This window comes from Sus scrofa, chromosome 1 (genome assembly GCF_000003025.6).
Source record: "Sus scrofa isolate TJ Tabasco breed Duroc chromosome 1, Sscrofa11.1, whole genome shotgun sequence".
In the NCBI taxonomy this organism is placed as follows: Eukaryota; Metazoa; Chordata; class Mammalia; order Artiodactyla; family Suidae; genus Sus; species Sus scrofa.
The window spans coordinates 270,634,385-270,659,219 of NC_010443.5; the positions used below are offsets into that span (position 1 = coordinate 270,634,385).

At 47.2% G+C, this 24,835-nt stretch overlaps 1 protein-coding gene and 1 long non-coding RNA gene across 20 annotated transcripts in view; one reads left to right on the plus strand and one right to left on the minus strand.

Moving 5' to 3' along the window:
• Positions 1,629-18,135, minus strand: LOC102163670. Of its 2 annotated transcripts, none has more exons than XR_002337881.1 (3): positions 18,012-18,135; positions 8,546-9,210; positions 1,629-7,376 (listed from the first exon to the last, which is right to left on the minus strand). It is a non-coding gene; the product is annotated as an uncharacterized LOC102163670 (long non-coding RNA). The 2 variants fall into 2 exon arrangements; XR_002337880.1 differs by lacking the exon at positions 18,012-18,135 and adding an exon at positions 17,047-17,208.
• Positions 15,412-24,835, plus strand: part of FUBP3 (far upstream element binding protein 3) — a 53,125-nt gene continuing 43,701 nt past the window's right edge. For 6 of the 18 annotated variants that reach the window (XR_002339724.1, XR_002339754.1, XR_002339777.1 and 3 more), the window contains exons 1-2: positions 18,263-18,437; positions 19,356-20,211. Coding sequence is in view for 8 of the 18 variants with exons in the window: in XM_021076835.1 (XP_020932494.1) it covers positions 18,026-18,437 (412 nt within the window). In the remaining 10 variants the exon portion in view is untranslated. Of the gene's footprint in view, positions 18,438-19,355; positions 20,212-24,835 lie in introns of all 18 variants that reach the window. The other 12 variants (XR_002339530.1, XR_002339544.1, XM_021076835.1 and 9 more) reach the window with 6 other exon arrangements.

Consider the following 24,835-nt stretch of genomic DNA (forward strand, 5'->3'; position numbering starts at 1 on the left):
TCCAGTGGACCAGGCAGGAAGCTGCACTGCCTTTTATGACCTTACCTCTGAAGTCACCTCGTGTCACAGCTATTTCACTCTCTAGGCTGAAGTAGCAAAGTAAACCTCACCCCTTCATGGAAACTGGTGGTCATTTTAAAAAGTCCCCCAACTCAGCTGCTCAGGGCTCCCTGTTGGCTCCCCTCCCACCCTGGCCTCAGTGCCCTCCCGCCCACCGCACTTGCACCCAGGTCTTTGTTGCGGGATCTAGCTCTGGAGCAATTCAGCCCCTAACTCTTTAAGTCCCTTGCCTCTCCAAGCCTCCGTTTCCTCGTCTATAAAATGTGGATTCTGGAGTTCCCATTGTGGCCCAGTGGGTTAAGAACCCGACCAGTATCCATGAGGATGCAGGTTCCATCCCTGGCCTTGATCAGTGGGTTAAGGATCTGGCCTTGCCATAAGCTGTGGTGTAGGCCACTGATGTGGCTCAGGTCTGGAGTTGCTGCGGCTGTGGTGTAGGCCAGCAGCTGCAGCTCCAATTTGATCCCTGGCCTGGGATCTTCCATATGCTGCGGGCGCGGCCCTAAAAAGACCAAAAAAAAAAAAAAAACCCCAAAAAAACAAAAACCTGTTGATACTAATGGTCAGTACAAGAATTAAGGGAGATGCTGAGTATAAAGTGTGTGCAGCAGAGTGTCTGTCGCAGTGGAAACCCTCCGCGGAGGCTGATTTCTTTCATGAGCTTGGCCATCTCATAAAAGACCACATCTCCCTTCGAAAGAAACAGATGATGTTCCAACAGTGGGTCATGGGTCCCAAGTCTCACGGGCAGCGGGCTGGTCACTCCCTTGAGGATGGGAGCAGGCGGCCATCCCAATGCAGGGTCAAGGTTATGACTCAGGAATATGGCAGGATGTGAGCAATAACATTTTCCAAAGGTGCAACAATGTCTCCCATCCTAGGGCTAATGAACAATGGCTTGGACAGGCTCCCATCAAGAAATGATGGCTGTGTCCCCCTCCCCTTGAATCTGAGTGGGTTTTTGTTACTGTTGCAGCCATAGAGGAGAGCAGAGCTGATTGCCCAGGCAAGAGCAAAGAGGTGACACAGACTCTAACTTGCAGATATATTCTACTGGAATGCCTGCTCTTGAAGCCTTCGGCAATTCTGTGAGCAGTCCGTCTGCCCTGAGGCTGCCATACCATGAGGACTCAATCTAGCCCCTGTGGCGTGACCACATGGAGCGGCTCCAAAACTGCATGATTACGGAGGGATGCTCAGTTGGCCCTCAGTGCTGCCAGACCCACCCTCCACGCAACAGTGGCTTCTGCCCCCACCCTGCTATTCCGGTTCATCTTCTGACTACAGATGCATGCACAAAAGACCTGCCCACCCCCAGCCAGAAACATCCAGCTGAGCCTTTCCCAAACCCCGGACCTATAAGTCATCAGCAAACAAAAGGGTTGTTTTAAGTCGTGGCGCAGCGGAAACAAATCCGACTAGGAACCATGAGGTTTCAGGTTTGATCCCTGGCCTTGCCCAGTGGGTTAAGGATCCGGCATTGCCATGAGCTGTGGTGTAGGTCGCAGGCACGGCTCGGATCTGGCATTGGTATGGCTGTGGCGTAGGCCAGCGGCTACAGCTCCGATTTGACCCCTAGCCTGGGAATCTCCACATGCCATGGATGTGGCCCAAAAAAGACAAAAAATGAAAATAAAATAAAATGAAATAAAATGGTAACATTTGGAGTACTTGGTTATTTAGCAGGAGTTACCAGAATACAGATGAAGAGGCCATTCTGTAATAGGGAAACTGGCTTGGGGGTTTATTTGCTTTGGGCTTTTTGTTGTTGTTGGCCATGCCCGTGGCATGTGGCAGTTCCTGGGCAGGGACTGAACGTGTGCCACAGCAGTGATCCAAGCCACCGCAGTGACAATGCCGGATCCTTTACCTGCTGTGCCACAAGACATTTCCACAGGGAGACGGGCTAACAAAATCTTTGCCCTGCTGGCTTGCTGTTGGCTCTCACTGTAACAGTCATGCCTATAAAAACAAAAAACACTGTAGGAGATCTGCCATCACATGCCTCGATTTCCCAGCCTGGTACTCAATGCAGGATAGTCCCTAAAAGCATGACTTTATGGCCTCCAAAGGGTCAGAGCGAGCTGGATCATTGGACTCCCTTATTAGCACTTGGTAGGAGCCAAACACCAGGGGTCAGCAATGTGGACGGTCTTTAACCCGGTCTCCCACAGGGAGTCCGCTCAGCCCCTTGGTGCTTCTGTGTGGTGGATGGGAGATGCTGCAGGGCTAGGGCTTGTCAAACTCTGCCTGTTACCCCCACCCCGACCCCTGGTGTGTGTGCTCAGCCACGCCCATGGCATGCAGAAGTTCCTGGGGGCTAGGGATGGAACTGGAGCCACAGCAGCGACAACGCTGGAACCTTAACTCACTGAGCCACCAGGGAATTTCACCGCCTGCCTCTCCTGAAGGATGGTGCTACCCGTCTGAGGCTTAGCTGGACTGAGTGTCCTCAGGGCGCCTCCGCTGCTCTCAGAAGCCTCAGGCAACAGAGGTAGGCCTGGTTGGGAAGGGATCACCTTCCAGCTGTCCAGCTACATGGCCCCTCCCTCTTGGTCTCTGCTACAGAGTGGAAATACCTGCAGTTTGATGGCTCAGCCCTTAGGACCCAGCCCTCGGCCCCATCGGTGATGCCACAGGCACTTCTGAGCACCCACTTGCCACTGTTTGCCAGAGGGCTCTGCGTGCAGCCTGCATGCATTCCACAGAGCAGCCCTGGTTTCCAGGAGAGGACACTGTGCTCAGACACTTAAGGGACTTGTCCAAGGTGACTCAGTTACTAAGCGGCAGAGCTGGGACTCGAGCTGGACTCCCAGCTACTGGGCAACGCTGCCTCTGCTCAGATGGGGCACTTGGCAGAGGTTTCCAACCAGCTAAGGGCCCTTGAGATTCTTTTTTTTTTTTCTTTTTTTTCTTTTTCAGCTGCACTCACACCACACGGCAGTTTCTGGGCCAGGGATCAAATCTGAGCCGAAGCCTCGACCTATGTCACAGCTGTGGCAACGCTGAGAACCCCTGAGATTCCTGAGGCGTCACCCCGCAGCGTCCCAGCACTTTTCTCTGCCGCATCTCCCTTTCTCCTTCTTCCTGCTCCCTCCCCAACCCCCACCATTCTTTGCGCATTCCTGGAAGATGAGGGAGTCTGAGTAGCAGGGGGGAAATGTTTACCAGATGCTGTAACATTGTAGTTAAAAGTTGAGGCTGTCACGTCCAACAGACATGGCCTTGAAACCTAGCTCTGCAAGGCGCTAAACTTGTGGTAACCTTGGGCAGGTCCCTTTAGCTCTTTGAGCTCCGGGTTCCTCGTCTGCAGGTTCCTCGTCTGCAGAATGGGGATAATTAATAGCACCCAACTCATAAGGTCAGACAACTTAACGGAGATAATACAGGTAAAGGGTTTAACATAAAGATGCCCCTAAACATGCCCTGGCACCATCGCCACTACCGTCACCATTAACGAGGGGCAAATGACAGGCAAATCCTTCTTTTATCGGACCTACAATATAGTTTTCACTCAGTTTGATATTTTCACTATACACTAAAGAATAAGATCTTTTTAAAAATTGATTTTTAATTACGTGAGAAATGCACAAATACATACTACTTAAAAGAAAAAAAAAACAACACTACTATTATAGGTAAGACTAAAGTCTCATTGGAGGGCCGGTCCCTTGGCTCCTCTATCTCAGCGCCCCCAACCCATCTCATCCTTCCTCGTCATTCTCCAAAGGTAATCGCTAATATTTTGCTGCCTCTGCCTCAGGCGTTTTTTTCCCTGTGCTCTTGCAAGCACATGTCCTTGTCCTTTGAAATAAACGGAGTGGTTTGAGTGTGCCGTACGTTTGGTTTGTTTTTACATAAAGGGATCAGACTGATCATATCTTTCCACTACTTTTTTTTTTAATTTAACTTAGTAACACCTCTTTTGATTTACTAATGTCAACAAGAAAGGAGGGAGGAGGGGATCCCAGGCCTGGATCAAACTTTAGGGCCAAAGCCAGCAACTCACAGACCAGTGAGTCCACAGGGGCCCTTGAATTTGCTGGGCTCACCTTTGCTCTCCCTGTGGCTTATCTATTTTGTCTTTACAAACAAACAACAATTGTTCTCTCTCTGAATCACCTGCAAGCCTCAGGTTCTAAAAACAGGAAAACACCCTCTTCTCCCCCCAACTGGGCCAGACTATCCATCAAACCCGGTCAGTGGGAGGACGGCTTTCTGTACGCCCTATTTATTTCTTCCTACAAGATTACAAAAAAAGACAGCGCAGGGGCTGCGGCTGCCAGGCCCAGGCCTCTGGTCAAGGTCTCTTTTCTTGAGCCCCGAGTCTTGGGAAGCTGTGATGATCGCTAAGAAAAAAACCCAGAAAGACACATGTCATTGCAAAGCATGGACTAGGCACCTGTGCGTCACAAAGGCAGCCTGTGGTTCCACCCCGGAGTCAGAGCCAGTCCCGGGCATTGGGCTGAGAAAGGATAACCCATCACCTGGCCTTGAGGGTCTCTGACCCTTGAGGCCATCACAGCCACTGATGTTGTCTGAGAGATGCAACACCCTTTACTAAGAGTGACATTTTGGTAAGAATGCAGCCAGGTTACTTCCTGCTGCCATATGGGGTGGAATTTTCTTTGGAAGCATCGCATGTTCCTGCTTCATGGCACCCTCCTTTCAGCGAGGCAGTCCTTGTTTCTCATAGAAGCAGGACACCTGTGTGACCAGGTGAGGGCAGCCCACCTGCCTGGCCCCCTTCCTTTCCAGATACTTCCAGACACAATACACGCTTTAAACTTTGTCCCTAATTTATGGGACCAGAAGGCTTAAGATTTTAGAATCTCTAGAAATTTCTGGGTAACAAATAGAGCACATGTTCTGACAGTTACTGTCCTTTTCCTTCATATCAGGCAACGCGTGCCCTGCACCTACTTTATTCTTTGCTGTGTTCATCACTGCCACCCACCACCACTCCAGCCCATTTCTGTCTGCTGACTCAGGTCTCGTGCCCGTCACAGATATCAGTTGGAGGCTTTCTTTATGGTTGGATTATTATCAAGTCTCCTTTTCCATTCTTCCTTGGATTTCATTTCCAGCCCCCATCCTAGCTGTCTTTTTCCTGATACCATGCTCCCGTGGTAACAATGGATTATTGATGACAAGGGTCATCCAGAGGAAGAGCCTTTGTTGGAAGGACGGATGGCTGGATGGACAGACAGATGGACAAGTGGATGGACAGATGGCAAGATGGATGGAAGGAAGAAAGTTTAATGGAATGATCCCTAGCTATCCTTATTTACTCTCAATGCAGAAGGAAAGAAGCATAAGGAATAAATACATGATTTTGTGTTGGTCCTGTCAGGAAGGAAGGTAAGTCTGTCCTGGGCTTCGTTAAGAATGAGGGAGGATGGACGTGACCAACAGAGCACACGTGTTCTTGAATGCTGTGAGTACTGCCCATTCGAATTCCTCTTCTCTCGACAAAGTGGTTCTCTCTCTTCCTTCCTTCCTTCCTTCCTTTCTCTTTTTAGGGCTGCACCCGAGGCATGCGGAAGTTCTCAGGCTCGGGGTCAAATTGGACCTGCGGCTGCCAGCCTACCCCACAGCCACAGTAACTCAGGCTTCAAACCAAGTCTGTGAGCTACACCACAGCTCTCGGCAATGTCAGATCCTTAGCCCACTGAGCGAGGCCAGGGAGCGAACCCCCGAGTCCTCATGGGTACTAGTCATGGGTACCTGGGAACACCCTCAGGCTGTTTCTGTGTCACCATTCTGAGTGGACGAGAGCTGTTTCTCCCACTGTGTCCACCTTTCTTCTCGGAGCAGCTGCGCTGCCCTTGGTCTCTTCACTCACTCCCAAGCTCTAGGACTCTGAGGCCACCGGGGTCTCAGGACCCTGCGGCTGAGATCTGCGGCTCGACTTCCTCCTCCCCGCGATGACTTACGTCATGTTTTTTCCAACATATTATTACGACATTTGCAAACAGAGCAAAATGGAAAGAATTTAGTAGCGAACACCCATGAACCCACCCCATTTAATTCTACTATTAAATGTTCTACCATTGCCTTTATCTCACATCTATCCATCTGGCCCGCCATCAAGCAATGAATCCATCTTACTTTTGTTGCATTTCAAAGTCAATTGCAGACATCAGTACATTTCCTTCTACCTGTGTATCTTGGACTAGAGTACAATATTTGTATTTGTCTACAAGTTTTTTCTTTCATTATAAAATTTGTATACAATAAGATACACAACTCACGACATATGCTGGGTTTTGCAGATACTGCGCAGCCCAAATTTCTATCCATCTGTGGGACAGTACCATTACCTCAGAAAGTTCCTTTATGCCCCTTTCCAGTCAATCTCCATCCTCAACTTTCTGAGGGGACCACTGTTCTGATTTTTCCACTTGGGCTGCTTCCAGTTTTAGGCTTTTATGAAGCTGCTGTGACAATTACCACACGGCTTCTTTATGGACACATATTTTCATTTCTCTTAAATATTTAGGAATGGAATTGCTGGGTTAAAGAGTGGGTATATTTTTAGTTTATAAAGAAACTTCCACTCTTTCTTTTCTTTTGTGTGTGTGTGTCTTTTTTGTCTTTTTAGGGCTGCACCCACGGCATATGGAGGTTCCCAGGCTAGGGGTCCAATCGGAGCTGTAGCTGCCGGCCTACACCATGGCCACAGCAATGCCAGATCCGAGCCGTGTCTGACACCTACACCACAGCTCACCGCAACGCTGGATTCTTAACCCACTGAGAGAGGCTAGGGATCAAACCCTCGACCTCATGGATCCCAGTCGGATTCATTTCCACCGCGCCACAACGGGAATTCCACCGCCTTTTTATTTTCTTAATGGTGTGTTTTAAGAGCATGTAGTCAGGGCCTACACTAATTAGTAAATCTCATTGCCATGGCCACGAGATTATATCAGGCATGGGTACCTAACCCAGTCAAGTCGAGGAGACTTTTCAAGGAAGGCTGGGACAAAAACAGGTGCTGTGTAGCTGGGCCTGTGCTTGAGGGGATGTGCCTCTTGCCACATTGTGGAGACACTCATCCTGAGAATGGATTCGAGCCAGGGAGGCAGAGCCCAGAGACAGAGAGAGAAACCAGGTCTGAGTGACACGGCATCCCTGCATCAGACTCCATGCCAAAGTTGTCCACAGAGACCCCACATTTTCTTGCCTTTACTCCTTTTCTCGTGCTGCTCATTTCACCAGTGCCCGTCTGCACGTCTCCAAATGTTCCAGTGGCCCATCTGAGATGCCATTTTTTCTTTTCCTTCTTCTCCTTTTTTTGCTTTTTACAGCTTCACCTGTGGCATATGGAAGTTCCCAGGCTAAGAGTCGAATCGGAGCCACAGCTGCCAGTCTAACCCACAGCCACGGTAACACCGGATCTGAGATGCATCTGTGACCTCTGCCGCCGAAGCCTGTGGCAACACTGGATCCTCAACCCACTGAGCGAGGCCAGGGATCAAACCTGCATCCTCACAGAGACCACGTCGGCTCCCTGACCCACTAAGCCACAACAGGAACTCCAAGATGCCACTTTTTCTGTCAAATTTTCTCTGATCTCTCTTAGTTTCTCTGGCCCATTCTGAAGTGACTTTCCATTCTGGAAGCTGAACACTACTGGTGTCTCTTAACATGTATTTATAACCATGGATTATTACTACGTTTTTTAAAAATATATAAAACTATAAGCTCTTATGTGCCTGGATCCACATATGATCTCAGTATTATTCACATAATATGGCCTTTGAGCACATATACTCGTATGCTCAGGGAACCTTAATTTTCTATATGGGACTACTTATTAAAAGCAAGTGTTGGTATTTTGGGGGAAAAAAAAGATTGAAAAACTCATTGAATGAAGAATTACAGGGAGTTCCTGTCATGGCTCAGAGGAAGCGAATCTGTCTAGTATCCATGAGGACGGAGGTTTGATCCTTGGCCGTGCTCAGTCGGTTAAGGATCTGGTGTTGCCGTGAGCTGTGTGGTGTGTAGGTCGAAGATGTAGCTCGGATCCCGAGTTACTATGGTATGGTGTAGGCCAGTGGCTATAGCTCCGATTCGACCCCTAGCCTGGGAACCTCCATATGTCATGAGTGAGGCTCTAGGGAAAAAAAAAAAAAAAAGAAAAAAGAATTACAACTGAGTGTATTTGGCAGCTTTAATTCCACTCCCAGAGTACCATAGGGTGCAGTCAAGGCCGTATTTCCCCTTCTGATTCCCTTCCTGCCTGCTTTCCTTTTCACTCTGCCTTATGTCCTCTTGAATTCTCTTGCCCTTCCTGAAGCCCCAGACAATAATCGGGGATGGCTGCTCCACAAGGAGGGTGACCTTCACGGGGTCTACTTTGTCAACTCCTGAGAGAGTCCACTCATCCCCACTGCCCCAGGACTTTCCTGGTTTCAATACCAAAGTCCCACCACCCGGGAAACCCTTCGTTCCCAGGCACACATGAGTGGCTGAAACCCACCTCGACCTCCACTCCCTCCAAACCCGCCAAGCTTGTTTTGGAAGAGAAGCGCTCACTGGTTCCTATCTCGGATGGCAAAGCTCCAGGGTCCTGGTGTAGACACCCTGTCTAGACAGAGAGGAGACCCACGAATGTAAGGGGCTAGCATTTCTGTGATTAGGTTACCAGTCAGGTGACTCTGTGTTCATCAAAATGGAGATTATCCTAATGAAGGAAGCCCTTCGCAGATGACCTGAAAGATGCACTCCCGCCGGTCACGAACGCCCAGCCTCCACGGCCTCTACACCCGCAAAGAAACAGATTCCAAAACCCCATGAGCCTGGATCCCAAAGCTCAGAGAAGACCTCAGCCCCAGGGAACACCTTGATTTCAGCCTTGTGGGACCGCAAGGAGAGAGCGCCCAGCTACACTGTGATGTGACTTTCAACCTACAGAACTGTGAGATTATGTAAATTCGTTTTAAGCTGCTAAATTTGAGTTCATTTGTTAGACAACAAAGGGCACTCTTCCATAGAAGAGAGAGTTAGGTGGCTGTGGCAAGTGTCTCAACCCACCTGAGCCGTGGTTTCCTTATCCACAGAATGGGGAGGCCCATCTCCTAGTGCCGAGGGGTGGAGGTAAGCCCTCGAGGGACGTATCTTCCTGGAGAGCTAGTATGTGCATTCCTACGAAAAGAACATGAATTGAAATTCAAGTTTATTGAAATAAGGGACTCAAAGAGATATTTTCACATCAATTTTCTTTTTGTGATGTTTTGTTTTGTTTTGCTTTTTGCTTTTTAGGGCGGAACCTGTGGCATATGGAAGTTCCCAGGCTGGGGGTCAGATCTGAGCTACAGGTGCCGGCCTACGTCACAGCCGCAGCAACACCAGATCCGAGTCGCTTCTGCTACCTACACCACAGCTCACAGCAATGCCTGACCTCTGACCCACTGGATGAGGCCAGGGATTGAACCTGCATCCTCATGGATACTAGTCAGGTTCAGAAGCCATTGAGCCACAACAGGAACTTCCCACGGCTATTTTCATGGCAACATTATTCACAGTAGCCAAAAGGTGGAAGCAACCCAAGTACCTGACAGATGAATGCATAAACAAACTATGATATACATACATGTGACATCGTGATTTATAAGAAGAAAGGTATGTTTGGTCTTTGTCTATCTCTGGCACAGCCTACCTAAACCCCTTGGGATTTCCTAAGTGATAAGAAAGGTGTCTTTGCTATGTTAATGAGTGATTGTATACCCGTCCTATGGATGGGGGCTGATTGCCAGGAGAACCTGCCATACGATTAGAGGGTTATAACTTTCATTCCCAACCCCCTGACCTCCGAGTAGGGGCAAGAGGCTGGAGGTTGAATTGATCAGCAATGGCCAATGATTTAATCAATCGTGCCTCTGGAATGAAGACTCCATAGATACTCGAAAGCCAGGGTTTGAAGTACTTCCCGTTGGGGAACATATGGAGGTTTCAGGAGGGAGCACAGAAGTTCCATGCCCTTTTCCACACCTTGCTTGGTCATCTCTCCCGTTTGGCTGTTCCTAAGTCACATCCTCCTATAATAAACCCAGTATAAGGGGCGTAAGAGGTAAGGATAGTTACCCCAGTAAGTAAAATGTTTCTCTTGCAAATTAATCTAACCCAAAGAGAGGCACTGCAACCATCCATATATAGCTGGTGGGTCAGAGGCTGAGGTGACAAGCTGGATTTGCAATTGGCCTCTGAAGTGGGAGGTGGGCAGTCTTGTGGGACTGAGCCCTCAGCTCTCCAGGAAGATAGTGTCAGAACTGAGTTAAATTGTGGGACACTCAGCTGGCGTCCGGAGCAATGGCTGGTGGTGTGGGAAACCCCCTCCCCCCCATATTGGAACTGGTGACCAGAAGCATTACCACACAATAGAATATTATTCAGCCTTAAACAGGAAGGAAATTCTGACGCAGGCTACAACACGAATGCATCTTTAAGACATGCTGCTGAGTGAAATAAGCCAGCCACAGGAGGACAGGTATTGCTAGTGCACGAGTTCACGTATACGAGGCACCTAGAGGAGTCAGATTCATAGACAGACAGTAAATTGGGGGTTTCCAGGGCCTGGAAGAGGAAGAAGCAGGGAACCCATGTACAATGCATACAGAGTTTCATTATGAGAAGAGGAGAGACAAGGAGAGATGTTCTAGAAAAGGATGGTGGTGATGATTACAAACAACGTACTTAGTGCCACTGAACCGGACTCTTAAAAATGTTTTAGGGGAGTTCCCGTCGTGGCGCAGTGGTTAACGAATCCGACTAGGATCCATGAGGTTGTGGGTTCAATCCCTGGCCTCGCTCAGTGGGTTAAGGATCCAGTGTTGCCATGAGCTGTGCTGTAGGTTGCAGACGCGGCTCGGATCCCGCGTTGCTGTGGCCGTGGTGTAGGCCAGTGGCTACAGCTCTGATTAAACCCCTAGCCTGGGAACCTCCATATGCCGCAGGAGCGGCCCAAGAAATGGCAATAAGACAAAAAAAAGAAAAAATTAATTCTTAAATATTTATTTAAAATTTTTAACGCATGCGATTTTGGAGTTCCCACTGTGGCTCAGTGGGCTAAGAACCTGACTAGGATCCATGAGGATGCAAGTTTGATCCCTGGCCTCACTCATTGGGTTAAGGATCCAGCATGGCCAAAAGCTGCTGCATAGGTCTCAGAGGCAGCTCGGATCTGGGGCTGCTGTGGCTGTGGTGCACGCCGGCACCTGCAGCTCCAATTCACCTGCTAGCCTGGGAACTTTCATGTGCCACAGGCACAGTCCTAAACAAAGAAGAGAAAAGAAAAAAAAAATTAACTCATGCGATTTCAAAAAATAACAACTGTGATAATAACAAGTGTGGGCCAGGATGAGGAGTAACAAGAACTCCTCTGCAGCTGGTGGGATGTGCGTCCCACTCTGGAGACGGGAGATGGTGTCCACACTGGATAGCAACGGGGCTTTATCTAGCAAAGCAGAGGTGGCATACTCCCCATCACCCTCCCCACCCCCACCCAGTGACTTCACTCCTGGGTCTCTATCCAAGAGAACCTGCCAAACATGACACAGGTACATAAGTTCAAGAAAGCTAGTTGCAATATCATTTTGTAACAGAGCCGACCACAGAGACAATCTAAATGGGGAACCTCGGGAGAAAAACTACATAATTTCTAGTGTATTTGTTTAGTGAACAACAGAGGGAAAATCACTGAAATACAACTGCATATGTGAACCTGTATAAATCTCAAAAATACATGTGGGGCCAAAAAAATTAAAAAGATAGAAATGACAGAAGGATACATAGAGCGTGATACCATTTATATATCATGTTTGAAAGCATGACCCCCCCCACACACACATGAGAATGCAGCACCCATCAGAACACAGATCACCAAGTTTAGGAAGGCAGCCACCACTAGAAAGGGAAGGAGTGGGCCAGGACCATGGAGGGTTACACAGGGATCTTCACTGGTAACTGCAGGGCTGATCTCTCATACTGGCATTGGGTATAGGGCTATTCACTATGTTATTCTGTATACTGTTTTGTATGCCTGAAATATATCGCAATAAAAATCAATAAAGCAGAGATTAAAAGAATATGATCGGACATTACCAAAAGGATCTACTCATTAGTTTATAGTAATTATTGTTTGCTGAACACATTCTACAGGCTTACTGCTGGAGACACAATGACAAACAACATGGACACACTGCTGCTGCCTCTGAAGCTGATGGTCTTGTTGGAGAGACACATCTGTATTAATCATATAATACAGTTTAATGTATAACTTAAACTAAAATAGGTGCTCTGCTTTCCAGGAAGGAGACTAGGAGAGTTTTCTATGGGGACTCTAATTGGTCCAAGAGGAACAATTTAAAGATTCTGACAAGCATGAACAGGACACCACATATTCCCAAACATCTAAGGAAAGTCCGTAACAGGAAAGATGGGGACCATAAAGCCTACGTACTTAGATCCATCCATCCATCCATCCATGCATCCATCCATCCATCCATAAGATAACTGACAACACTGAACTGCAAGCAACATGAACTGTGCAGGGAGAAGAAACTTTTGTTTAAAAAACTATCTTAAAAAAAAACCCCTATCTTTACCATCCTCAGAAAGATAGGGGAAGGTATTCAATTCACAAAATAAGAATAGAGGGCTACTTTTTAAAGAAAGGTCTGTTGGAAGAGCAAAGAAGAGCTCTCAGGAATTAAAAACACAATAGCATAAATGAAAAACTCTAGGAGTCTTCTTGTGGCTCGGGGGTTTCCCTGGCCCAGGAACTTCCACATGCTGCAGATGTACCCAAAGGGGGGAGGAACTCTACAGAACAACGGGAAGATCGAATTGAGGCTACCTCCAGAAAGAGCAAAACACGAGATGACAAACAAAAGACAGGACAATTAGAGGACCAGTAAAGAGAGTCTAGTATCAGAATAACAGAAACTCTAGAAAGATGAGTAGAGAAAATAATGGGGGAAATGCTCAATTAAGCAGTTAAAGATAATATCCAGGATTGAAGGGCATTAATTTCCACATCAAAAGGGTAACTGAGTGGCCAACACAACGGGACTGGAAAAAAAGACCCACTTCAAGACACATCACTGGGGAATTTCAGAATACTGGGGGTGGAAAAGAAGACTCTATTCAATTTCCAAAGAAAAGGGAAAAAAAGTCAAAAAAGATCATAAATCAGAATTGCATCGGGCTTATTAACAGCAACAATGCTTGCTAGAAGATAATGAAGGAGTGTCCTGGAAATTATTACCTCAATCTAAAATTCTATACCCAGCCAATCTATCCATCAAGGGTGAGGACCAAACAATGATCTATAGCCATTTTCCTACAGTCAGCCAGGAGTTCCTCTGGATGGAACTGCTGCTACCACTTCAATTCTAGCAGCTCATCTGAGGGAAACTCTACCCAACTGATAATACTCTGGGATTTGGTAAATTGGGATTCATCTACTTAACATAATTTAGTGGCACTATGGACCAGATACTTGGTGTCAGGATACAGAAATTAATAGCAGTGTGATTTCTATTAGATATGTCACTTGACATCACTGTTTTACTTCCTCCACTCAGGGAACATATCTGGTGTTTGCTGACTTTGTCTCATAAAGGTGATGGAAAGGACAAGAGAATGAGAGAGTAATTCCAACTCCTCAAAAAGAAGCTATGAAGGAATATAAACTCCGTTATCAGCACTGACTTTTGTCTATCCAGGAAACATTTCCAGCCACCGAGTCCATCTGGAACAGAAGGATTCCCTCTCTTTCACTCCCATTCAGAAGTGGATGGGGAGCTCCACTCCTGGCCGCAGCTGATTGGTTTAGAGTGGACACCTGACCTTTCTGAGCCAATCAGAATCTTGCCCTAGAAATATAAAACTGGAATGAAGATTACGAAGTCAGCTTTTCTCTTCAGGTGGCTGGAAATGGTGTCATGTAAACTCCAGGGCTGTTTGCCTCCATATTCCAGTCTGAGGAGCAGAAATTGCAAGTTGGCCACAGAAAGGAAGAAGCCCCAAAAGGCACGAGACAGTTACTAAGGTGAGAGATGAAAAGACAGCCCTTCCTGACTTGCCAGCCTTGCTCCATTGCCAGCCCACTCCTTTCACGGCATGCACTTCATAAGTGTCCACAGCAGCATTCCAATGGATTCCCCCACTTTTGACACCTTGAAATTTTATTTCCCAGGGTGATTTTTTTTGTCATGGTAAAATATATATAACATAAAATTTATTGTTGTAACCATTTTAAGTACAATTCAGTAGCATTAGGAACATTGTCAGTGTCGTGCAACCATCACCACCATCCATCTCCAGAATTCTTTCATCACTCCAAACTGAAACCGTACCCATTAAATAATAAATCACAATAAACGTATACTTACCATGTGATCCAGACACTCCTAGGTATTTACTCAAGAGAAATAATAGTAGGTATCCTTATAAAGACTGATATTCAATGTTATTTATAACAGTCCCGAATTGGAAACTGGCCAAATATCCACCAGCAGGTTCATGAATAAATGAATTATGGCATGTACCCATTCAATTGAACATGATTCAGCAATTAAAAAGGAATGAGCTATTGATATACATACAACACAGATGAATCTCAAAATAATTACGCTGTGTGAAAGAAACTCAGACAAAAGAGCACATACTGGGTGCTTTTAGATAACATCCTAGAAAATATAATCTATACTGACAAAAAAAACAGATTGGTGATTGTTTGTGGCTGAGGGGGCTAGAGGAGGGGCTACTGGGAGGACTGGGCGGGGAGTGGGATGGAAAAACTACAGGGGAGCCTGAAGAAACTTTTCAAGGGGGTGTACGTGTTCATGACGACAGTAATGATGGCTACACAGATTTACATACAGGTAAAACGGTATCAAAGTAAACACCTTGAATATGTACAGTTTGTTGTGTATCAAATTTTATCAATAAAACTTGGAAAAAAACACACTGGATGTTAGAAGACAATGAGTGATACCTTCAGCGTTCTAAAGGAGAATTATTTACACTCTCGACCTCTACAACTGTCCAAACTGTTCACTGAGAGGGCAGGATAAAGACTGTTTTGGACAAGCATGGTCCCCAAAAATTTACCTGCAAGTACTCTCAACTTATTTGAGGGTGTAATATTATTCTATAGCGAGTAGGGTGATGGGACAGTGAGACTGGTACTCATACTCTGGTGGTAAGACACAGGGTACCATTCTAACACCAGATCACTTTACATTGCTCCAAGGAATGTCCTTATTCCCCATCAGTGCTGGAGATTCTCTCTCTCTCTCTCTCTCTTTTTTTTTTTTTTTTTTTTTTTTTTTTGTCTTTTTAGGGCTGCACCTGTGGCATATGGAAGTTCCCAGGCTAGGGGTCAGATCAGAGCTATAGCTGCCAGCCTACACCATGGCCACAGTAACGCAGGATCCAAGCGGCAGTCTGCGACCTACACCACAGCTCATGGCAACACTGGATCCTCAACCCACCAAGCAAGGCCAGGGATCAAACCTGCATCCTCATGGATCCTGGTCAGGTTTGTTAACTGCTGAGCCATGAAGGGAACTCCTTATAAGCCACTGAAATGGTGAGGTTTGTTAATGAAGCATAACCCAGACTCTCCTTAGTGATACAATTTCATTTTAGAGTGGCTTATAGTTGGTGATAACTAAGGAAGCATTTCAGTGTCATCAGTAATGCACCTCTAAAACCTAGGGGAGGATGGCTGACTTAGGTGACAGTCTCATATGCAAAGTAGTCACAAACAGAGTACATGGTGTAGTTTTTTTGTTTGTTTGTTTGTTTGTTTTCTTTTAAAATCTCTGAGAATCTTTTCCTATCCAATTTGGGTGAAAGCGTTCTCATTCATGCATTTCAGAAATACTGAGAGCCAACAAAATTCCAGGCATCGTGTTAGGTAGAGGGTACAGTAATGAGCAAGGCAAGCGCAGTCCCTGTCTCAGCAGAGGTTTTATTCTAATGGCAGAGACAGACGATACATAATTGCACGATGATTTCAAAGCAGTTGTGATCAAAGCTAAGATGATGACGCCTAGGGTGTCAGCAGAACATATAACCATGGACCTGACTGGGTCTGGGTCAACTTCCTCTTGGGTGCCCCCAGAAATAAATGAGTTGCCCCAAGTTACTCAAACACTAAAAGGGGGAAGAATCAGACCCTTGTCCTCCTACTTAGGCACTCTGTGGTCTTTGGACAAAGCCTTGAAACTGTGCCTCATATTTGAGCCAACAACCCTGTTTTCACTACTTATACTCAAGGGAGAGCCAGCTGGAATTTGGATGACATACTCATATGACCTCAGATTTTTAAAAAGACTCAAAACACAAGTATCAGTGATATGGGGTCAATAAAACTATTCCTGTTTGGGAAGGCTGATGGCATATCCTTGATTTTTACAAGAACAGCAGAGTTAAAACATTCAACACATGCAGGCTGGACCACAAGTAAGTGTGTTGGCATGTCAGTTCTGCCTCATGATGGCACTTCAACAACAGCCAATGAACTACGTGCTTTCCTGCATGGGGCAAAACGTTTTGTCCGGAAATGATCATCTCCAATATTGCAATTTTGCCAAATTCTTTTATTTTACTATAACTGAGGAGTGAATCCACTTTGGCTTGATTCAACTCAAAATAAGTTCCCTAGGCACCTAGGGATACAGGGAAAGGTAAGACTCAAGTCTCTGTTCTAAAGGAACTCACTGTCTGGAGAGGACTTGTGGTTGCCCAGTGGAGAGGGGAGGGGCTGGGAGGGACTGGGAGTTTGGGGTTAGTAGATGCAAACTATTAGGTTTAGAATGGATGGATGATAGGGACCTGTTACGTAGCACAGGGAACTGTATCCAGTCTCCTAGGATGAGCTATGATGGGAAATATTTAAAAAAGAATGTATGTATGTTTTTAAAAACCATTTCATAGCAATAAAATAAATAAATAAATAAAGGAACTCACGGTCCAGTAGTGAAGTCATTAACAAATGAGGAATTGCTCTTTGATTACTGGCCAGTTATCCTTCATAATGCTTTCCAAAACTTAAACTCTCCTAGTATGCTGACACAAAGGCACGGTGGATTTTACTTCATTTCCCCTTTCTCAGCGCTCATCTTCCTTCAAAACTTGAAGATGGGCGTAAAATGTTTGACACCATAACTCCCCGTTAATATCCAATTGGCAACATAGGACTTGGAAATATTCACCATGAGAGTCATCTTGTGAGTCCAATTTGGACCTACCACTAATAAGATGTGTGCCAAGCCTCTAAGCCTTGTGTCTTTGTGGGGGGGGGGGGGAGGGAGAAAGAGTTTGCTCATTTGTAAAATCCACTTCAAAACTCAAATGCGTTCCCGCATTAAGACTCCTTCCTTTGCTTTGAAATATCTATATCTAGTTACTATCACTGTAAAAAATTAATTAAGCCTTCCAAGAAGCCCTCTTGCAATACTGTTTGGACTCGGCAAGCAGGGAAGCGATGATGGTCTCGTGGTATTTCCTGTTTCCCCCGAGTCCAAGTTCATGAAGGAATGTGTAAAAAGACACCACGCTGGCTTTCCAGTAGGAGCGTCCCTCCTGAGCCTTGTCGCTAGGCAACCCCAGGTGTGGCATTAGCCCATCCTCGGGCAAACTGATTACGATGCAAGAACTTGGGCCCAGAACTCTGCAAACGTCGGGCACTGACATTGTGTAGTGCTGTTCCTTGCCCTCCAGCCTCCCTTTGGGTCCTCACGGTGCCATTTCAAAGCGCTCGGTCCCAACACGCCTAGTCAATGGTCTTTTCCGAGATAGGCAGCCAGGGTCAGGCTTTTGGTGAACCAGGACTGGCCAGGGTGCCGTCTGGGCAAAGCCACGTCACTCCTCTCGGAATTTCCCAACGACCAACAGCAGGACACCTCGAGCCACGCGCACACACACACACACACCTCAAGGGCCCGTCATGACCTCGCCGACGGCCCTGGACCAAACCGCATCTGGGAATGGCGGGGTTGCGACGCGTCCACAGAGACGGGACGGCAGCCTCACGCGCTGGACCCGCCCACGCGCCCGCGGCCCCGCCCCCACTTCCGGCCGGACCGCGGTCACGTGCCCGGACCCCAGCCCAGCAGACGCGGCTACTCTCGCGTCGGCGAGCCTCCTGGCTTCTCTTCCGCCGGAAGTGGGGCGACTTTCCCTTTCCGGCTACGGGTCCCCAAGCGGAGCTGGAGGCCGGACAGGGGAGCCCGGTGGCGGCGGTGGCTGCGGCGGCGGCGGCAGTGGGGGCGGTAATGGCGGAGCTGGTGCAGGGGCAGAGCGCTCCGGTGGGGATGAAGGCCGAGGGCTTCGTGGACGCCCTGCACCGTGTCCGGCAGGTACGGGCGCGGCCAGCTGGCGGGAGCACTGGAGCCCAAGGCGGGGCAGGGTCGGGCCTGATGGGGAAGAGGGGGGTCCGGCCTGGGGGCAGGAGGTAGCCTGGGTTGACGCCTCACCTGGGTTCAGCCGTTCCTTGGGGCTCCTGCAGCCGGGAGGGGCAGAGGGATGAGGCTCCACCGCGAGGCCCAGGCCCAGCCTGTCGGGCGGGTCTCCCAGGTGCCTACAGACGCTGGGAAAAGATTTACCCAGGACGCCTGGCCCTGTCGTGCCCCCGCTCTGGGGCTGGACCAGCAGGGCAGCCGGCGTGGGGTTCTGAGGTTCACTAGAGGAAGGGGCTGGGGAGCTCACGGTGAGGACCTGGGTCTAGACAGCAGGTGGCTGTTTCAGGCCCAGTAGTTTCTTAAAACTTGGGAAATATCCTCTTCAGACTTGCTGTATTTCGAGGGTGGAATGTAAGGAATTGGGTGTTGGGAATTGAGCACCTTTGAAGGTGCTCGGGAAGAGGGGGAAAGGAAGATGTTACATAGGTGTGGGTGGTCCACGAGAAGTAAAAATTCCTTATGGGCAATAGTTTTTCCTCTTTCAGGGAGCATATGATATGGAGTCATTCCAACAGTGAGATTTGACCATCTGACAATGTCGTGCATTTTGTCAGTTAAATAAACTGATTTTTAAGAGGTTGCAAACTTCTCTGGAGAATGAATATGGGACCTGCCAGAAATACTCTGGTTTCTGGTATGATGCTTAGAGCCGGACATGTCCTCGTATGGTGCATGAAACGTCCTGACGAGTTAGCTCTAACATTTAAATGTCTGCTGAGTGTCTTATGCTCATCATCTCTTCCTGTTTAATTGTAGGCATACTAACTGATACTTTACAAGTTGGGCTGTAACTAATTACTGCTTGATTCCTAACAGAAAGCCCCAGGACTCATTGTATTAGAAGAAAGTCTCCACTCGGTCGCTTGAAGATACGATCTTTACACCTCTTTCCAGTATTCCAGGGGAGGGAACCCTACCTGTTTCCCAGATACTGACTTTTCATTTTAATACTGATGCTCCTATAGACCTTACATTGGATCCCAGAAGTTTCCAAACCTGTGGTTCCGCCTAAAATTCTGTCTGATGACTTGTCACTTACTGCCTAGGCACCAAGCAGTACAATAGTGAGTCTCCATCTTCCTTAGACTTCAGAGCCAACCAGTGGCTGTAATGGATGAACATGCCATCCCGCTCCCCTTCCGCCAGTCTGCTTGCCGGCGTGTTGCCCTGCTCTCCTCTACAGCACAGGGTCCTGAACCTTGTTTCTCACTGGCTACTAATATGTAATGGCTTTCACTCTGTGCTGACGTGTGACAATCACCTTGTTGGCCTCTGTATCCAGGAAGAATTATAGTCACTGCCCTAAAGAGCTCAGATCCTCAGGTTGCAGAAGGCCTGTAGTTGAACCTAAAATGAATTTTGAACCATTGAGAAGACTTTCTGCTTCTCTTGAGCCAGTGGTTGAACTCGTATTCTTGGACAACCTGCTCAAGAGGGAGGGAGACCCTCCGTTAAATGCTGACCTAATGTGGATTGTTGAAGCAGTGTGTTTACTGCTAGCAGAGGAAACGTCACTGGAAATGTTCCCAGCTCTGAAATGCACCATTGACTGGAGCAGTAATAAGTCCCATGGAGACAGTGCTGTCAGTGTATTACTTCTGAATATTAACAGCTGGAGGTCGATACTATCTCCAAGGATTTGATGGCCTTTAAAAGCTAAAGAAAAAAACAGGTTTGTGGGTAATTTTAGGTTCGTTTATAGATTTGCGTTGGGCAAGAATGGAATGTTAGAAATCTAAAGTATTATGTGCTTATAGTAAAGTTTACTTCAAAGGAACTCATGTGCGCATCTGATGATGGTTTTGCTTCACCGTGGTGTACACAGCTTGCTGCAGAGACATCATCTCCACACACACACACCCCCACACACACACCCACACACCCGGAACTGGAGATAAAAGACAGTATATTTCTTTATTTAAAATGATTACAAAGCTTTCCTTTCTCACATGTGTCCTCGTAAACACCAGCGACAGTCTGTAAGGCCTCATAAGTTTGTCAGGGAGCAGTAAGCTGTCTGGTGCTCTCTTTCTCCGGAAGATCACAACAGAGCTTGAGTTGAGCCTGCTGGGATTTAAACCTGCAGAGTCTCTTTAGTCTGGTGTGTGGAGTCCAGCCCCTAATTCACTAAGCTTCCCTCCTGGCATCTTGAAGCCTCCTTGTGTTTCCCTTGGACCCTTTTCCAACAAAGGGAACCAATTGTTGCTGTTCGTTCACTGGGGGTGGCGGGTGGGGTGAGGGGGGGTACTCCAAGATCTGAAGGGAGTCTCTGAAGATGTCATATGAAATTTAAAATTTCTGTAGCCATGTGAAGTTCAATGAGATAATAGTGTTTGGCCAAAGAGATAATGTAACCATTTTTGTAGGGAATTGCACAAATGTAGAAATGTGATCTGATTCAGTCTTAGTGGCAAAGATCTAAAACTGCTGGGTAGGAGTTCCCGTCACGGCTCAGCGGAAGCGAATCTGACTAGCATCCGTGAGGACGCAGCTTTGTTCCCTGGCCTTGCTCAGTGGGTCAAGGATCCTGTGTTGCCATGAGCTGTGGTGTAGGTCACAGATGCGGCTCGGATCCTGCGTTGCTGTGGCTGTGGTGTAGGCAGGCAGCTACAGCCCCGATTCAACCCCCTAGCCTGGGAACCTCCATATGCTACTGGTGCAGCCACCCCCCCCCAAAAAAAAAGACAAAAATAAATAAAACTGTGTATTTTAAAAAAGGAAACAAACAAACATCATGTCCAGTTCTCTGAAGTTAGTGGCTGGTTAGCAAAAGTAAAGTGTCTCTTCAGCTTATAGTTTAGAGAGGGCAGGATCCTAACGAGAGTGGGATATGGACTCAAAACCAGGTTAGGTCATCCTGTCCTGTGGCCACTCTGCCCTCTGCCCTGACTATTATCCGTCCAGCTTACAGGGAGACTTCATGGGGATCCTGGATGAGTTGATGATACAGATGATTGTTTTGTCTAGTTTTTCTAAAAATATGAAAGTGTTCTCAGAAAGCCCACGCTGCTAGTGTAGTAGCATCCATCATCAAGTGGCCCATTTGCATGTTAACAGCGAAGCGTCCCGCCACCGCAGTGGATGCAGAGTCCCGCCAGCCTTCCGCAGGCTGGGCCAGCGTCTGCCAGACATCACCCAAATAGAAGTTCTCTTGCCACACAGCTAGGGCTTTTTAGAACTCTAAGCTCCTATTTTGTCCAGTCAGTGCCTCTGCATTGCATAACTCCAGAATGTTCCATTCCCATAAATACAGTGTAATTGGAGCTTCCTAAAGTTGGGCATTGTGTTGATTCTGCACCCAAGCGTTTGTGACCAAGCAAGTCCATGGAAAGTAACCTTGGGACAGACTTTTTAGAAATCGCAAACCTATTCTTTACCCGCGCCTTTTTTTGGGGGGGGGGAATTATTGATTTATTCATTGGTCTGGGGCCACAGACGTTCCACAGGCCTCTTCCAGAAAATACTCCCCGGGTGCTGCCGTTTCACCCTTGGCGCCCGAGCTGTGAGGGGTTCGGCTCGTGTGCTGTGTACAAGCAGGCACTCACATTTCCTGTGAGAGAACGTGTGGCCACCGTTTAAAGAAAAGGCCGTCGGGTGCTCCTCGAGAGGGACTGCCTGTTCTCACCTCGTAGGTGGTGTAGGTGGCGTTTGTGCCCAATGACAAAGGCACGTGTGCTGAATGCGCAGTCGCTCTCCGTTCACGCCACCGAGACTGCCCCAGCCATGCCCAGGGGTTGAGGAGCTCAGCCCACAGTTGACAAGGGACTAACTCCTGCATGTACGTTCCTTTTAACTGTCTCAGACCCTTGGAGAACCCAGTGTCTGCAGGACATCTGTGGGCTGCCCTGTATCTCTGATGGAACCCAGTAGAGGACCCTGCAGGAGCAAGTTCTCGTAAAAGGGTTTGGGGGACGTGACTGAGCCCATTTGGGTCACTGCACTTTAACGGAAGCACTGAACGTCATGTTTGGTATTGGAAAGTGGATGGTCCATGAACACATGCTCCACTGTTTGCCTTTTATTCTCATTTTTAGCTAAGACTTAATAGCCCGTGTGTATCCTCAAACTAAGGTTTCTTAAGTCCCGATTAGTTTGTAGGTACAAAGTTGCCTAGACCAGAGTTCTCAAACTAGGGTCCATGGGCTGGAGAAGGCTCCCTGTGGGCCTGCAGGCAGGCTTTGTTTGACCACACAGTGGCAACACTTAGAAACTAGAACAATTTCGCGTTAAAATTTGAGATTTCTAGCTGGGCCCCGGCCACACTGCTCCTACACTCTGCAGGGACCTTATTCAGGAGGGCTGGGGAGCGGCAGCCCCTCTGCACAGGCCTCGACGTCCCGGGTGGCCTTTGTGGCCACCATGTTGCTTTTGTCTCATACTGCCCGTTTGGAGTTTTGTTACGGAGACACTTGGGAAAGAACAGCCACAACTTTTGGAGGCACAAACTCCTTTTTTTATCCTAATATCGAATGATAGCAAATCACTTACAAGAGCGTTGAGAATTGTGATGGGATTCGGATTACCTGCCATTCATTATTTGAGGACCTGCTGAGTCCATGGCCTCTTGCTGGGTGCTGGGCCAGTGTAAAGCTAAACAAGACAAGGTTGCTGCTGGTTTTCTCTTACCATGCAATTAGATCCTCACACAACAACCAAGTGAAATAGGCAAGGGTTATGATTCTCATTTTATATTTGAAAATAATAAACCAAAGGGAGATAAAGCCATTTTCTCAGAGGCATGCAAATAGTTAACATATGTAAGAGTTCTTAGACCCGTGTCTTCTGCATTCTAAGAGGGACTGGGTTCCTTTGCAGAGGTGGTTGGGTAGTTTCCCATCTCGATGAGGTATCTGCAGCAGAATCTTTGAACAGAGCATTGAAGGGATGCTGGTGCCATTAGATGGGACATAGGGGAGAAAACTAAAGGTTATGTCTTCTTTAGAGCCTTTAGTATGGGGATTCTCAGCTTAGAGCCTCTGCAGGTTGTCTTAGTATTTTGCCTACAGAGAGGCTTCTCCACATCGTCTTAAATATAGCAAATGTTTAATGAGCATATTCATGTACCAAGACTGTTGCTGTGTATGAGGGAAGTTCTTTAACTTTTTTGAAGCATGAACCTTTTTCAGACTTGAAAACTTAGAACCTTTCCTCAGAAATATCGAAATAGCTTTGTATGTAATTTCAGGAGGTTCATTAATTCTCTAAAGCTAATCCCTGGAGCTCCTAGTTCAGGAACTACCGAGATGATTGAAACAGGTCTACTCAAAGAGCTCCCTGTACTGGGGAGCCAGTATAACCAATAACCTGAGTGAGGTCACGCTACTTAAAGGTAGTTTATAAAGTGCTTTGCAAACACAGACAAGGGAGTATTTAATTCCACCCAAATGTGGGTGGCATGAAGTTGTCAGGAAAAGCTACCAGGAAGAGTAGGTATCTTATTTGATTGGCACATAGAATTCCTTGTTTTGGTTAACGCCAGTTAATAGGGCAGGGTCAGCCAGGGCCCATCTCTGATGACAGTAGCTACCATTCATTGAGGTTGTGTTTTGCTGGGTGCCAGGCAAGGACTTTCCTGTAAGTTTTTTTCATTTCATGGTTACTGCATACCCAGGAGGTGGTACAGTGAAGTGGTTATTAAGACTTTGGATTCAAAGTTGAGGTCAAGTTGTGGTTCTGCTACTTACTAGCTTAGTGACTTTGGACAAGTTGTCTAATATCTTTAAGGCTCAGTTTCCTCATCTGTAGACTGAAGACCCTTGATGGTGGGTGGGTGTGTTTAATGACTAATACTAGAAGTTAGGAGGTTTACTCTTGGGAGATGGGGTGGGTAGCAGCTGAAGAAGGCATGGGACCAGCCTCTGGGGTGCTGGTTGCATTCTGTTTCTTGATCTGGATGCTAGTTTCACAGGCATTTTAATTTTAGTACATGAACATTCAAGCTATAAACTTACCTATGTACGTTTTTTTTCTGTATTATTGTTACTAATAAATAAAAGGTTAAAAGAGCAGACATTTCTTGTTCCTTATGCTATGCCCAGCACCATTCTGGGTGCTTTACATTGTTTCCTTGGTATCCTTACTGGATACAATTCCGCACAGCCTGGCTCCCGATCCCACAGAATTGAAGCTTGTAGCTGCTTTCTGTGGTCACTGTGAAGATTGAATGAGGGTCCCCCCAGGCGCTTACTAAGTGCACAGTCAATCCGATACACCCTTGTCTTCATTGTAGTCTCAGGAGTGGATGCCTAACAAGGACCTGCCTCTGTGACCATGACTTCAGACCCTGTCCTCCGGGA